Below are 14,191 nucleotides of genomic sequence, written 5' to 3' on the forward strand. Positions count from 1 at the left end.
TTTGTAATCATTATTTATCGTATCTTTACAAAAATGTAGAAACAAATAGAATATTTTATTATTCTAGCATTTACATTTAAGTAACAAAGGATTCTCAATAATTAAATTGTAAAGAATATTATAGATCATTCTGTTATTAATTTATAATGCTTAATGATCTTTTTGAAACACATTTTTACAAGTATAAATTACTATTCAAATCTAATATAATTTTAAATAGGACATTGAAATAAAAACATTTGTATTTCTGGACTGATAAATCGAAAAAAAAGAGCTTATATAATGCTAGTCATGAAAGATAATATTATTCTTTTTACATATATATGTGTGTGTAACTATATATGATGCGTTAATTAGTGTTTACTTTTGTAGAAATATATATACGTATATACATATATATGGATATATCATAAATTATTGAAAAATTAATAATTGTAGTTTTTCACATACCATCCCTTAAAGAATTTGAAAGACTAAATAAGTGAAATATTAATTATTAATAAATATTAATTTTTAAGTATCATAAATATTAGAAAACATTGATATAAGTATTAAAAAGATAACTACAAGTATAATGTAACTATAAAATATCGAAAAATGTAAGTGCATGTTAAATTATTGATAAATTTTATTTACATGATTACAAGAAAGTACAAAAATTTAAATATCAATTTTATCTACTGAATCACTAACTTTATTACTTCTAAATTTTAAAATTTAAGATCACAGTATTATGAAAATTACTTTTGACTATAATTTGAATTACGCAACGCGCTAAACCTTTTAAAATGCATAACTGCGACATCATTGGCTATAATTAAAAAATCCACTAAAATCTTTGTCCACGTTTACAACACACTTACAATTCATATGTTTATACTACATATTATGAATTCAAATTATCCTGATAATCCAAAATTTATTATAATTTCATAAATTAAATAAAATAATTAGAATGTAATGTAATTTAAAAATATATAATTCTGAACTTTTGTAGATGTATAGTTTTTACTCAAATACTATTGGTCTATATTTTCGCGCCATTTAAAAACTACAAGAATCGTATTACATATAAATGGGACTTTGTATTTATTCACATTTGTTACCTATCTTACTGTTAGTAACTGTATGTCGTAATAAACCAATCAGATTATAGAAGATTTAAATTCAAATGAAAACTGAAAAGGTCACTTTTTCAAATGGCGGTTACAGTTTACAAGTGTCAGACATCATATAATATGAATGAAATGAGTAAATGTTAATTGAAAAAGTAACTAATGATTATTCGGTGATTTGAAACAAACAATTAGTAAAAATGTCAGACAGTATAAAAGTAGCTATTAAAGTGAGACCCTTAATTAAGCGTGAAAAGGATGATAATTTAGGGATACAGTGGGCAATTCAAGGCAATTCCATTGTTTCTACAGATCAAGAAGTGAAGAAGCGTGGAGATGGCGGTTTTTATTTTGGTATTATTTCCTATATTCATTATGACAACAAAATTAATTCGGAATTTTTTATATTTTTATTAAATCAGTATTAACATTTTTATGTTTACAGATCATATCTTTGACATGAATGCATCTAATTTGGATGTATTTGATATTGTTGTAAAACCAATTGTTAATGCTGCTGTAAATGGCTTTAATGGTACAGTTTTTGCCTATGGTCAAACAAGTTCTGGGAAAACGTACACTATGATGGGTAGTGCAGAAGAACTGGGGATTGTGCCACTTGCTGTGCAACACATGTTTGATGCTATTGCTAATACCAGTGGACGTGAATTTTTACTGAGGTACATTTTTGTTAATAATAAGATGTAATGATAATATATTCATCATAATTATATATATAAAAAATAATTTATTTTGTAGAGTATCCTATTTAGAAATTTACAATGAAAGAGTAAATGATCTTTTGAATAAAAGTGGGACTGATTTAAAATTGAAAGAAGACAGTAGTGGACAGGTAATCTTACAATGTAAAGAGGAAATTACAAATAGCCCTGAAAATGTGTTATCTATAATGAAAAAAGGAGATAAAAATAGAAGAATAGGGGAAACTAATATGAATGAGCGTAGTAGTAGAAGTCATACTATATTTAGGATTGTAAGTTCATATTACCATACACTACATATTTTGTCCAAATGCAATATCTTAATATAAATTTTGTATTTAGACAATTGAAAGTAGAGAAGCTGGAGATTCAAATAGTGCTATACAAGTATCACAATTGAATTTAGTAGATCTTGCTGGTTCTGAAAGAGCAAGACAAACAGGAGCTACTGGAGAGAGATTTAAAGAAGGGAGACACATTAATATGTCTTTGTCTACCCTAGGTTTAGTAATCATGCAATTAAGTGAATCCCAGGATGGTCAAAAGCATGTTAATTTTCGTGACAGTAAATTAACACGATTACTTCAAAATTCACTAGGTGGTAATGCCATGACAGCAATAATATGTGCTGTGACTCCTGCTGCTTTAGAAGAGACTCAGTGTACTTTGTCGTGAGTTAATTACTATTTTTAAATCACATATTGTATATATTTGTATCATCTATTATTTCTATTACTATAAAATTTGTATAATTATAATTTCAGTTTTGCCTCTCGGGCGAAAAGTGTGAAAAACAAACCACAAATTAATGAAGTCATGTCCGATGCGGCACTTTTGAAACGCTATGCAAGACAACTAGCTAAACTTCAAGAAGAATTGCAGGTTTTTAATTTGAATTATGACGATGATAAATTTTTTATATTTCTCATTTCATCCAAAGTTGCAATTGCGTGAACTTATTATTTTAGAGAATAAAGATTGAAAATCGATCTGCAGAAGTTGAAGAAATGGAAACCAGATTGCAAGAGAAAGATCGTATTAATCAATTATTAGAAGAACGCATAGAATTACTAAAAACTCGTATTGTTTCCGGAGATAATATAGCTCAAGAAGAGTCATTTAAATGCAAACTGAAAAGAAGACAAACATGGGGTGGTCCTGGAGTGTTTAATCAACATTTATCGATATTTCAAACTAAAACTGGCTTGCCAACGATAAAAGAAGTATCATTCGAAATGCCACAAAGAAAAAGCACCATACAATCTATAGACATAATGAATCAAAGTAAATTTGCCATATTATTTTTATTTATATATATTCTATACTTATTTCAATAAATTTTATATTGTTTCCCACTTTTTCAGCATTTCAAACAGCTTTTACCGATTTTGAGTTAGAACTATTTGAGAGTGAAAGAGATCGTGAATCTAGAGAAAGCGACAGTGACGAGGATTATTTTGTAACAAAACGTAGAAATAGAGTTACATTTGTGGATGATGTATACAACATTAAATCTAAAAATAATGGTATTGATATAACACCAGAAAAAAGTAACACATCGACCCAAACTGTAAGGTAAGTAGTAAAGATTAATATGGGAATGAATTATAAAATTGTGTAATATAATTTTAATTTATTTTTAAAAATTGTAACAGTTATCTAATGTCTCCTTCCACACCAAAACATGTTTTACGACGATGCATTAGTCAATTAACAAGAGAATTTGTAGAACTTCGTGAATTTACAACTTTAGAAAAACAACTAACATGTCAAGGAAATCATTGCTGTGCACGAGTAAGTATGATTAGTTATGCATATAATGATACAGTCATTATATATATGTAATCCTTTACGTTTTAAGGAAGAGAAAGAACAACAAACTGAACAAATAAAGTCATCTTTGGAATGTTATAAACTGGGATATGTTACAGAAGTGAAAGAACAACTTGCAGCTCTTAATCTTGCAGAAGAAACAAATTTAGAATCTATAATTACTAAACTATGTACTAAATTGAATGAAATTCAGAAACAAAATATTTCAGAAAAAGAAGCGAATTTTAAAACAATGAAACAATTTTCAGAACTAGAAAAAAGAATTGAAAATATTACTTCTGAAAGAAATGAATTTGAATATATTAGCCGTGAATTACGTGCAGAATTAAAGAAAAAAACAACAGAACTGGAATTAAAAATTATGTCCGAGGAAAATATGAAAAAAGAAGAAATGACAAAAATTTCAGAATTAGAAAAACAAATGGAAAGTATTATATCAGAAAAAAATAAATTTGAACGCGTCAATGCTGTCTTAAGTAATGAATCGACAAAAAAAATTACGGAATTGCAAAAACAAATTGAAAATATTACTTCCGAAAGAAATGAGTTTGAGCACATGCGTCGAGAATTATATATAGAATTAAATAATAAGTCTATAGAATTGGAAAAGTTAAAGAATAACTCAGAAAAAGGTGCAGATACTGAAATAATAAATAATAAAATAACAGAATTAGAGGCAGAAATTGAAAATATTACATCCGAGAATAATACGTTTAAACATATGAACGATGACTTACGCGCCAAATTAAATCAGATATCGTTAGAATTCAAATCAGAAATTGCTTCAGAACAGACTGAGAAACAAAAAGCAATTGAAAAAGTATCTGAATTAGAAAAACATATCGAACAACTTAATTCAAATAAACAAGAATATGACTGTACCAATGTTGAATTGAAAAATGAATTACATAACAAAATCATAGACTTGGAATTCAAAATTAACTCAGAACATACTTTGAAGCAAGAAGCAATGGACAAAATTTTAACATTAGAAAAACGAATTGAAGATATTACTTGTGAAAAAAATGAATTTGTACATATAAACAATGAATGCAATAAGAATATTTCAGAACTAAAATCTACAATTATGTCGCAACAAACTGCATATCAAGAAGCAAATAATAAGATTTCTGAATTAGAAGAAAAATTGAAAAATACAATATTGGAGAAAAATGAATTCCAACGCACTAATAGTGAACTAAATACCGAATTCAATAAAAAGTGTTCTGAACTTGAGGCACAAACAATGCATAAGGAAGCTGACAATTTGAAAGCAATTGAAAAAATGTCTGAACTGGAGAAACAGATCATGAGTATAACATCTGAGAAAAACGAACTTGAACGCGTTAATAATGAATTACATATCGAATTAGAGCAAAAAGATTCTGAACTAAACAAGATGGTAGCAGAGCAAATTCAAAATCGGAAAACAGTGGAAAAAATTTCCGAATTAGAAAAACAAATTGAAAATATAACATCTCAAAAAGATGAATATAAGTGTGTAAATATTGAATTACGTGCCCAATTAGATGCAAAAATTTCTGAATTCAATTCGTATATAAGACAAAGTAAAGCTGAAAATCAAGATGTAACGGAAAAAGTTTCTAAACTTGAAAATCAGATTACAAGCGTGAATTTTGAAAACAATGAGCTTCAACGTATCAATAATGAATTACGTGCCGAATTGAATCGAACAACTTTTGAGTTGAATCCCAAGACAGTAGAACAAACGGAATATCAAGATGCAATGAGAAAAATTTCGGAACTTGAAAAACAAATTGCGGATACGATATCTGAAAAGAATGAATTATACTGTATTAATCAACAATTATGCACTAAAAAAACTTGTATATTGAAGGCTAAAGTGACATCAGAAGAGATTGAAAAACAGAAAATAATTGAAATACCTGACCAACTAAAAATTGACAATATAACAGATGACAACTCTACAAAAGATGAATTAAACCATATTATTAGTGAATTACGTACTGAGTTGGATCAAAAAACTTACGCATTAAAGTTAGAACAAATTGAGAATCAGAAAGGAATAAAAATGATCTCCGAATTAAATAAAAAAATAGAATGTGTCCTATCAGAACGAAATGAATTTGAAAATCTGTATAACCAATTATATACTGAACTCAAGAAAGAAGCTTTTAGATGTGAATCAACAATTGTATTAGAGCAAACTACAACTTCTGAATTAAAGGAGCAAATGGAAAACATTACCTCAGAAAATAATGAACTTAAAGATATCGACGAAATACGTGATGGATCAAATGAGAAGAATATAGAATTGAAGTTAAGAAGAACCACAATAAAGGATTTACAAGATGTAATAACAAATCTTCAAACTGCGAATCAAGATTTAGAAGATCAATATCAATCATTTTTAGGAAGTGAATCTGTTCTGTCTTCTTCAAAAATGAATGGAAGCAATGCTGATACTTCATATGTAATTCTAAATATGGAAGCAGAGAAAAGTCAATTAGAAGGAACTCTCCAACTAAAAAGTCAGGAGTTGGAAGATATAAAAAGAGATGTTCAAAGCCTTAAAGCGGACATAAACAAATTGCAGGAAACTATTTATCTGTTAACAACTGAAAATATGGAAATGGCTACAAAATTAACTATAGAGCAAGAGAATGCAAAACAAAGTGAAATTAATCTCCAGAAAACAATTGATGAACTTTATGCGCGTATTTCTGAAGTTACGAATGAAAAGATTACTTTAGAAAGTGATTTAATAGCTTTGAATGATCAATTGGAATCTATGCATTCTAAGATGTCAGTAGTATATAATGAAGAACAGTTGTTAGAATCATACCGAAATAAAATCGATAAACTAACTACAGAAAACATTGAATTGTCAACCTCTATCACAGAAAAAAATAAAGAGCTTGAGAACATCAAAGAAAGTAAATCACTTTTATATGATCACGATTGTATTTATACAAAGAAGATAGCTACCCTTCAAGAAAAGAATGAGTATTTGCTAGCTGAAAATAATGAACTTTCTACAGACTTGATAGACAAAATAGAAGAAAATGATATGTTGAAGGAGAAATGTGATATACTAAAAAATAAGATAGAGCAATCACTATCAATAAATGAACATGTTGCTGACAATGACGTAGAACATGTAAAGATGGAAAATAATATCTTAAAAGCAGAAATTGCAGAATTAAAAACAAAAGTAACAATATTATCAGAAGAAAATACAAAACTTTCTACTAACCTATTAGAAACTTTAGATAATTTTGATTCTTCTCAAAATGAAAAATCATATAATAGTACTTTGCATTTATCGAAAATATTCAATAATAGTAGAGACATCAATGAAATGGAATACGAAGTATCACAAGAAGAAACCCGGGAAACACTGGCAAATGAAGTGATAGCATTGCAGAACAAAATCGAATATCTGACGTGCTTGAATAAAAAACTTAGTGATTTAAAATTAACGTCTTGCAGCCAGTGCGTACATTTAAGGAATTTGAATGAAAGTCACAGGATCCTTAAGTTTGAAGCAAAAGATTTGAATCAAAAGTTAGAAGATTTACAAAGAAAGTTCGATCGCAAGTGTGCAGACATCGAGATTCTGAAAAACAAAATACGTCAAGAATTAAATTTAAGTGTACACGATGTATCTTCGAACGTTATCTTTGTTGATGAAATGAATGTAAGTTTCGTTGAAGAAAGAATTCAGAGTTTAAATAATGAACTACAAATTTTAAAAACTGAGCATAATAAATTCTTGGTTTTACATGAGGATAGGTGTGATGAAGTAAAACAACTTCACAGTGGCATGATTGCAAATGAATCCAACACGGGTGATTCTACATCTAAAAAAATCCCGAACAGAGCAGGGAATAGAATAGAACAAATTCAAAATCATATTGACCACATAAAAAGTGATATGGATGAAATAAAGGAAAATAGCATGAATTTTACTGTTATGCTTAATGAATTTAAAACTGAAAAAGCGAATTTATTAGATCAAATTAACAACTTAAAAGATGCTAATGAAGAATTACGAAAAACAATATTAAATAATGAAAGCACTGCAATAAAGAAACTACAAATTCTTGAAAATGAATTGACCAATACAAATAGAGAAATTGAACAGTTTTCCATACAAGAAAAAGAGTTAGAATCACAGAAACTAATTTTAGAAGTAGAATTAGAAGGCTTGAAACGCAAAGAACAGGATAAGAATGCCTTGATTAATCAATTAAATGGACATATCTTCTCTCTGAAAAAAGAATTAGAGAACAAAGAAGAGTTACAGTATCTAAAGGAACAATGCGAGAAATTAGAAAAAGATAAAGTACTCAGTAAGGAATTGGAGCAAAATAATATACTAAAGATCAAAGAATTGGAAATATGTATAAACGATCTCCAAAAAACTTTAACAAATCAAGAATGTTCCTTTAGAGAACTTCAAGAGAAAGCTATTTATATGGAAAAACTTCTACAAGAAAAAGAGCAAGAAATATATATTCTAACACAGAAATTACAAGCAGCAGAAACTGAAGTAATTAATATTAACAATAATTTAGAAATGAAATACAAGAATGAATTTGATTCGGTGGTCCAGCGACATATCAAAGAATATGAAAACAATATGCAAAAATTAAATGATACACTAAATAAATATATTGACGAAAATTTGAATTTATCACAAGAACTTACTAGTCTTCGAAATGTCAAAGAACAATTGAACGAAATACTAGCAGAAAAAGAATGTTTACTTGACCATCAAAAAATGTTGGTTCATGATAATGAAAAACTTCATGACGAATTAAACGAAATTAGAAAATGTATAATTAAAGAACTTAGATCGCTTAAGTATAATGTAAATTTACAAGAGTTTCCAAGTAAATCTGTAACTGAAATTTTTGTAGTTTTACTTCAAACACTTGTATCTAAGGAAAACGAAGTAATTAAAACTATGAGAGAAACATGTGAAAAGGAAAGACAAAAAGTAGAAGAGGAGAAACAACAATGTATAAATACAGAGAAACGTACTAAAACATGGGCTAAGGAATTGGAGGGAGAAATTGAAAAACTCCAAGCAGATTTAATGGAAAAAGAACATGCCCATAAAGAATATCAAAATACAATATCTCAATTAGAGCATCTTTTAAAAGAAAGCACTTACGAAAAAGAAATATTTAAAGAAAAAGTGGAAGCGCTAGAAACAGATTTTAATAATTTACAAGTTGAATTTGATAAACAATGCAAGGTTGATAATCAGCAAGAAGAAGCAATTCTTGTTGCTCAGAAGAAAGAAAAAGAAGTACATGAAATGTTTAAAACCAAAGAAACAGAATTACAGTCAAAACATAAATTGGAGAAAGAAATGTATGAAAAGAAAATAGATAATCTAGTTCAAACCTTAGAGTTTTACAAAACCAGAAATTTGGAATTAAATAATACGATTGAAGGTCTTGAAGCAAATGAAAGACAATTGAAAAATACCATAGAAGTGAATTTGACTGAAATAAAAAAATACAACCAAAATGTAAAAAAAATAAATACAGAACTTGAACAACTTACACAGGCTTATAATGAAGTAAATCAAGAGATGGAGCAGAAGAATTTACATATCGAAGAAATCACTACAGTTCTAAAAAGTAAATGTGATATATTGTCTGAATATAAAATAAAATTTGAGACAATTATGCCTGAATATGAAATGCTAAAGGAGCATGTCAAAGATAAAAAATTGACTATAGAACAATGTAAAGAAGAAATAGACATGCTGAGAAGAGAAAGGGAAGAACAATTGGAAATTATTAAAGATAAGTTAAACTCGGAAGAAATAAAAAATTTTGGACTAAGTAAGCAATTAAATGAATTGAACAACAAAAATGTTACTCTAATAGATGAATTGAATAGTTTGAAAGAAAAATATGAAGAACTTCAAGGAGAAAATGCAAAACTAGAAAGGAAAATTAGAAATAGTACAAGCAAAATTAAAGCAGAAGCGGAAATAGAGGAGCTGAAGGAATTGAATAAAAGGCTACAAAACAATCTGGAGGGTGCAAGTAATCGTGTGGTAGAGTTTCAAGAGATTAGAAATCAGACTTTAAAAGACTTAGTTGATGTAAAAGGTAAATACGAATTTCTAATGCAAGAAAATGACGAACTAAAAAGAACACTTTCATTATATAAGTCGAAACACTCGAATTCAAGTTCATTAATAGACGAAGGCAAATACGATGTACTTCTTCTAGAAAAGAATAAAATTGCATTAGAGTTAGAAGATAAAAAGATAATACTGAGTCAAAAAGATAAAGAAGTTGAAGAATACAGCACTCAAGTACAAGAATTAACTGATAGAAACAAAGAACTGGATGATGAATTAGAGGAGTATGCGGCAATAATTCGAGAACGGGACATTGAAATTTCAAAATTAGAAGACAAGTTATATTCCCGTTTGTCAGAAAATGTACTTGTTAATGAAGCAGAAGAAAAGTTAAAGAACCTCAATGAAGAAAATGAGAAACTTCGCGATCAGGTAGAAGCACTTAAAATGAGATTGCAAATGGACGTAGAGAAAGACATTGAACTCCAAAATGAAAGCATTATTCGCGTTTTAAAAAAGGAAAATTTGGAATTACAAGCGAAAATAAATTCTTATAAAATACAGATAGATGGTATTGAATCTAAAGAAATACGCACGAATCAATTAAAAAATTGGGATAAGAGATTAGAGAATAACTTAGAAGAGTCAAGTAATTCTGTTAAAGAACTTGAAGGAGAAAAGAATAAAATAATAAAGGAATTAGAAGCTCATAAAGTATTGTTAAATCAGAAGGATAAAGAACTTAAGGAGTGTATAAATAAACTACGAGATTTAACAATGAAAAATAGGGAACTCAATAATGAATTAGAAGAATATGTAAGAACTATTCGCAACCGTGATGCTGAAATTTCAAACTTAAAAGTTAATTTGGGTTCACAGTCAACACAAAATGAATCAGATAGTAATATAAGACAAAAGTTAGACTTTTTCATAATAGAAAATAAAAAGCTCAAAAATGAAATTAAAGAGCTTCATATGAGATCAAGATTAGAAACACATGATGAAAGTATACTTAAAAGTAGTACAAGAAAACAAAATAGAACTGTGACAGCTGATAGAGATGAATACGAGGATAAATATGAACAATTGAAAAAAAAGATTCATGAATTAGAATTGCAGTTAGTATCGAAAAATGGAAAAATTGCAACTTTAGAAATACAAATTCAAAGTGAGAGTTTCCCATATCAGAAGAAATGTAAAGAACTGGAAGAACTTGTACTCGCGTTTCGTAATAAGGTATGTTATAAATTATAAAAATGATAAAAAATTGGTTCTGAGTGTGTAGCTAATCGAATGATATAGTACAAACTGATGTAACTATAATGCTAAAATGTCTGGGTATAATTTTTAGTTGATATGACTTACAATCAAAAGGCTCAAATCATAATAATTACTATAAATGTTCAATTTTATATACAGAACGCAGAATTGAACAATGAAGTAAGAAAACTACGAAGAACTCTAAATGACGTTAACGCATGGGAATGTGATGTCTGTAGGCGATGGCGCGTAAACAGAAAGGATCAAGCTTGCCAAACAATACCCAATAATACAGTGCGTTTCTGTAGTACTAATAGTGGAGTTGTTGAGGTAAGCAAAAATATCAATACATATTAATTTTTAATGAATTTACAGTATTTACATACGAAGTTGTAATATTTATACAGGATCATATGAAAATCCAAAAATTAGAAAAAGAGAAAATGTTAATGAAAGATTTGTGTCGATCCCGATCTCGACAAATAAAGGAATTACAGGATCGAATACAAGAACTAGAAGCACAAAGTTCGTTTGCTTTGAGACCGAACGAAGCATTGCAAGATAGATCTAATCAACAGGATAGCAGCATTATAAGACACAACAGGCATTTAGATATTGGAAAAAATTTAAAGCCGTAAATAATGTTAGATTTCTTCCTTAATCATACATTTTTATGCATATATGACACTATGTAATAACAGCGCATCTTATTCCATATCAGTAAAATTATTACTTCATAATTCCTGTACTATATGTTCATATATTTATATGAGACTGTAAATAATCGCGATTGAATTAACAATGATATGTATTACATTGTTAAATTTGTGATTTAAGCTAATGATTTTATCAAAATGATTTTTTATTCATATAGTTCATAAGAAATAAATTAAATATTTTTATAACTTCATTGTTGTATAAATTCATGTTTATTAAATAATATTTTATTCTATACATATAAAATTATGTTACATCATACATTCGTCATAATGTTCAATGCTTCATAATTTGCCAAGTTTCTGTTTCTTTACTTTATATTTAGGCATACTCTTAGGCCTTTTTGCACCAACTTTTCTTTCAAATAAATCTACGAATGAAGATAGACCAAGATGTAGATTAAGAATGTTAATATATTAAATCGTTTTAAATGTATGAGACTAAAGTTACCTTTATCAGGCTCTTCTCCAATTTCATCGCGATAATATTGTGCATCATCATCTACTACATTGTTCTCCTCAATTGATTCTTTTGCTATTTTTTGTAGTAACACTTCATTTTCTTTCTTCTTCTGCATTCCTTTTAAAGATTTTTCTTTATGTTCTTGTTTTTGCAGTTCCTTCTTCTTTTTGTTTTCTTCTTGTACTTTCTTTCTTTTTTCCTTTAATTTCTTTTTTTCTTCTCGTTTTTTCTTTATTAATAGTTTTTCTTCCTCAGATTTATGAATATACTCATGGAAAAGTACTTCACCATCTAAAAGTCCATCTTCGACTTTTATCAACTAAAAGTATTTTAAACAACAATGTTAATTAGTAACTATCTCCGAAATTTATTTAAAGGAAGAGAATTATTTCTTACTTCTAGTGTTAATCTAGGACCCAATTCAAAGAGTCTAATTGCACTTTTATTATTTGCATGATTACCACGTGAGGATAATGTTTGTGGTAATGTAACATGATTTGAAGGATCATCTTCAGCTTCACTTTCAGAAACCGTTCCTTTTGTTAAGAAGTCGGAAAAATCTTCACATTTAGACAAATTTGGAATCTTAGCTTGAATTAACTTTTTGATACCTTTTGATACATCAACAGGTACTACTTTAATAGCATAATGCCTGAGATCAATAGTTTTTGATGTGGAATTATAATTTAAGCTCAGACATCTACGGATTGTACTTAAATTAACCTACAAAGATATTAAGAAACATTTTATTCTAATGAAAAATTACAATTAACATATATAAACTAGGATTAGTGTCTAAGGGGAAACTTACTGTAGTCAGATTGATTGTTGGAAACATATTTTGAAACATAGAAGCAATAAGTTTCAGTTGCATACCTTCTCCACTAAAATTATTTAAAATCACTAGTGGAGAATTTTTAAATAATTCTTCATATACCATTTGCTTTTTTAACAAAGATATTACATCACGTGATAAGGAAAAACTGTGTATTTTAAAAGTGAGCGTTGGTCCTCTTGGTAATCTATTACAAATTTATTTTTTAATTGTTCAATAATATTTATGATAATATATAAACATTTAACATTATAATTGAATTCTGTACCTGCAAAGTTTGAAATACATTCCTTGCTCCGTTCTTGTAAACATACACATGTGTGTAACATGAAATATACCAGCTATTGATACAAAATCTTTAATTGTATTTCTTTTCCTTTCTTTTAAAGACATTGCTGTAAAAGGTTCCATGATTTTGCGGAAGTCTTTAGTAAGTTCAACAATGTGTTCTCCAGGTAGACCACGATGAATGACAAAAGAATGAGGTGCTTTTGCTACATTTGGATTTTCTTCTGTATTAATTTGTTTATTTTTCTTTACACAACGACCCTGCATAATGTTTATGTAAAGTTAAGTAAGAAATTGCATCATTTTTGTCGGTTCTATGTTCTAAATTCGTCTTATTAAAAAGAATATTTATGTTTACATGGGTATCCTATTAGTATTTAATTTATAATTTACTGTTGGTTATGTTAGTATGTTGTATTATTTGTACATATATTAAAAAAGCTGTTCACCAAGGGCCAATTGAAATAAAAAATTACCTTTTTACGGCGTCCCATGATTATTTTTTTATATTAAGGTTAGAATCTTTATCACGTGTATGTATATATAAATATGCGTGTATACAATGAATCGTTGTGAAGTTGGCGCTATAAGCAAAACAGGTTAAGCATCACGAGGATTCGAGGTGTCATAACCACGTTATAATGAATGAAAGTCACTACCATTTTTACCATTTTTTTTACTTAAGTACACTTCATTAACAATTATTTTAATTCATTAATCGAATATCAAAAATTATTAATCAGTAAATTGAGAGTTTAGTTTTTTTTTAGAATATTTTTAATAAATTTTTGTTTCTATCATAATTACAACAATTTTCATTTTATTTTTCGTAATATCAATTAATAATATCTATGTTCTTAGGCAT

The 14,191-nt window shown here is 27.9% G+C and overlaps 2 protein-coding genes across 2 annotated transcripts; one reads left to right on the forward strand and one right to left on the reverse strand.

Annotated features, from left to right (window-relative positions):
• Positions 1-1,183: 1,183 nt before the first annotated feature.
• Positions 1,184-11,929, forward strand: LOC126921498 (kinesin-related protein 4-like). The gene is made up of 11 exons (XM_050733152.1): positions 1,184-1,469; positions 1,561-1,795; positions 1,875-2,109; positions 2,180-2,508; positions 2,602-2,719; positions 2,806-3,121; positions 3,202-3,412; positions 3,493-3,631; positions 3,699-11,000; positions 11,184-11,354; positions 11,432-11,929. The coding sequence occupies exons 1-11, from the start codon at positions 1,316-1,318 to the stop codon at positions 11,660-11,662; spliced, it is 9,441 nt and encodes a 3,146-aa protein (XP_050589109.1). The 5' UTR covers positions 1,184-1,315; the 3' UTR covers positions 11,663-11,929.
• A 5-nt stretch (positions 11,930-11,934) lies between these two features.
• Positions 11,935-13,956, reverse strand: LOC126921517 (protein Peter pan). Its single transcript, XM_050733190.1, has 6 exons — positions 13,803-13,956; positions 13,307-13,587; positions 13,015-13,225; positions 12,600-12,926; positions 12,192-12,522; positions 11,935-12,111 (listed from the first exon to the last, which is right to left on the reverse strand). The coding sequence occupies exons 1-6, from the start codon at positions 13,818-13,820 to the stop codon at positions 12,026-12,028; spliced, it is 1,254 nt and encodes a 417-aa protein (XP_050589147.1). The 5' UTR covers positions 13,821-13,956; the 3' UTR covers positions 11,935-12,025.
• Between the last annotated feature and the right edge of the window lie 235 nt (positions 13,957-14,191).

This window comes from Bombus affinis, chromosome 10 (assembly GCF_024516045.1).
Source record: "Bombus affinis isolate iyBomAffi1 chromosome 10, iyBomAffi1.2, whole genome shotgun sequence".
Taxonomy (NCBI): Eukaryota; Metazoa; Arthropoda; class Insecta; order Hymenoptera; family Apidae; genus Bombus; species Bombus affinis.

What these genes read in the sequence shown, in the direction of transcription:
- LOC126921498 (XM_050733152.1), top strand. Translation starts at nt 1,316, where the DNA reads ATGTCAGACAGTATAAAAGTAGCTATTAAAGTGAGACCCTTAATTAAG. An exon ending in GTCATACTATATTTAGGATT is followed by an intron (nt 2,110 to 2,179) that starts GTAAGTTCATAT and finishes TTTTGTATTTAG; the next exon opens with ACAATTGAAAGTAGAGAAGC. An exon ending in GAGACTCAGTGTACTTTGTC is followed by an intron (nt 2,509 to 2,601) that starts GTGAGTTAATTA and finishes TTATAATTTCAG; the next exon opens with TTTTGCCTCTCGGGCGAAAA.
- LOC126921517 (XM_050733190.1), bottom strand. An exon ending in ATGTATTTCAAACTTTGCAG is followed by an intron (nt 13,226 to 13,306) that starts GTACAGAATTCA and finishes AATTTGTAATAG; the next exon opens with ATTACCAAGAGGACCAACGC. An exon ending in TGGAGAAGAGCCTGATAAAG is followed by an intron (nt 12,112 to 12,191) that starts GTAACTTTAGTC and finishes CTTCATTCGTAG; the next exon opens with ATTTATTTGAAAGAAAAGTT.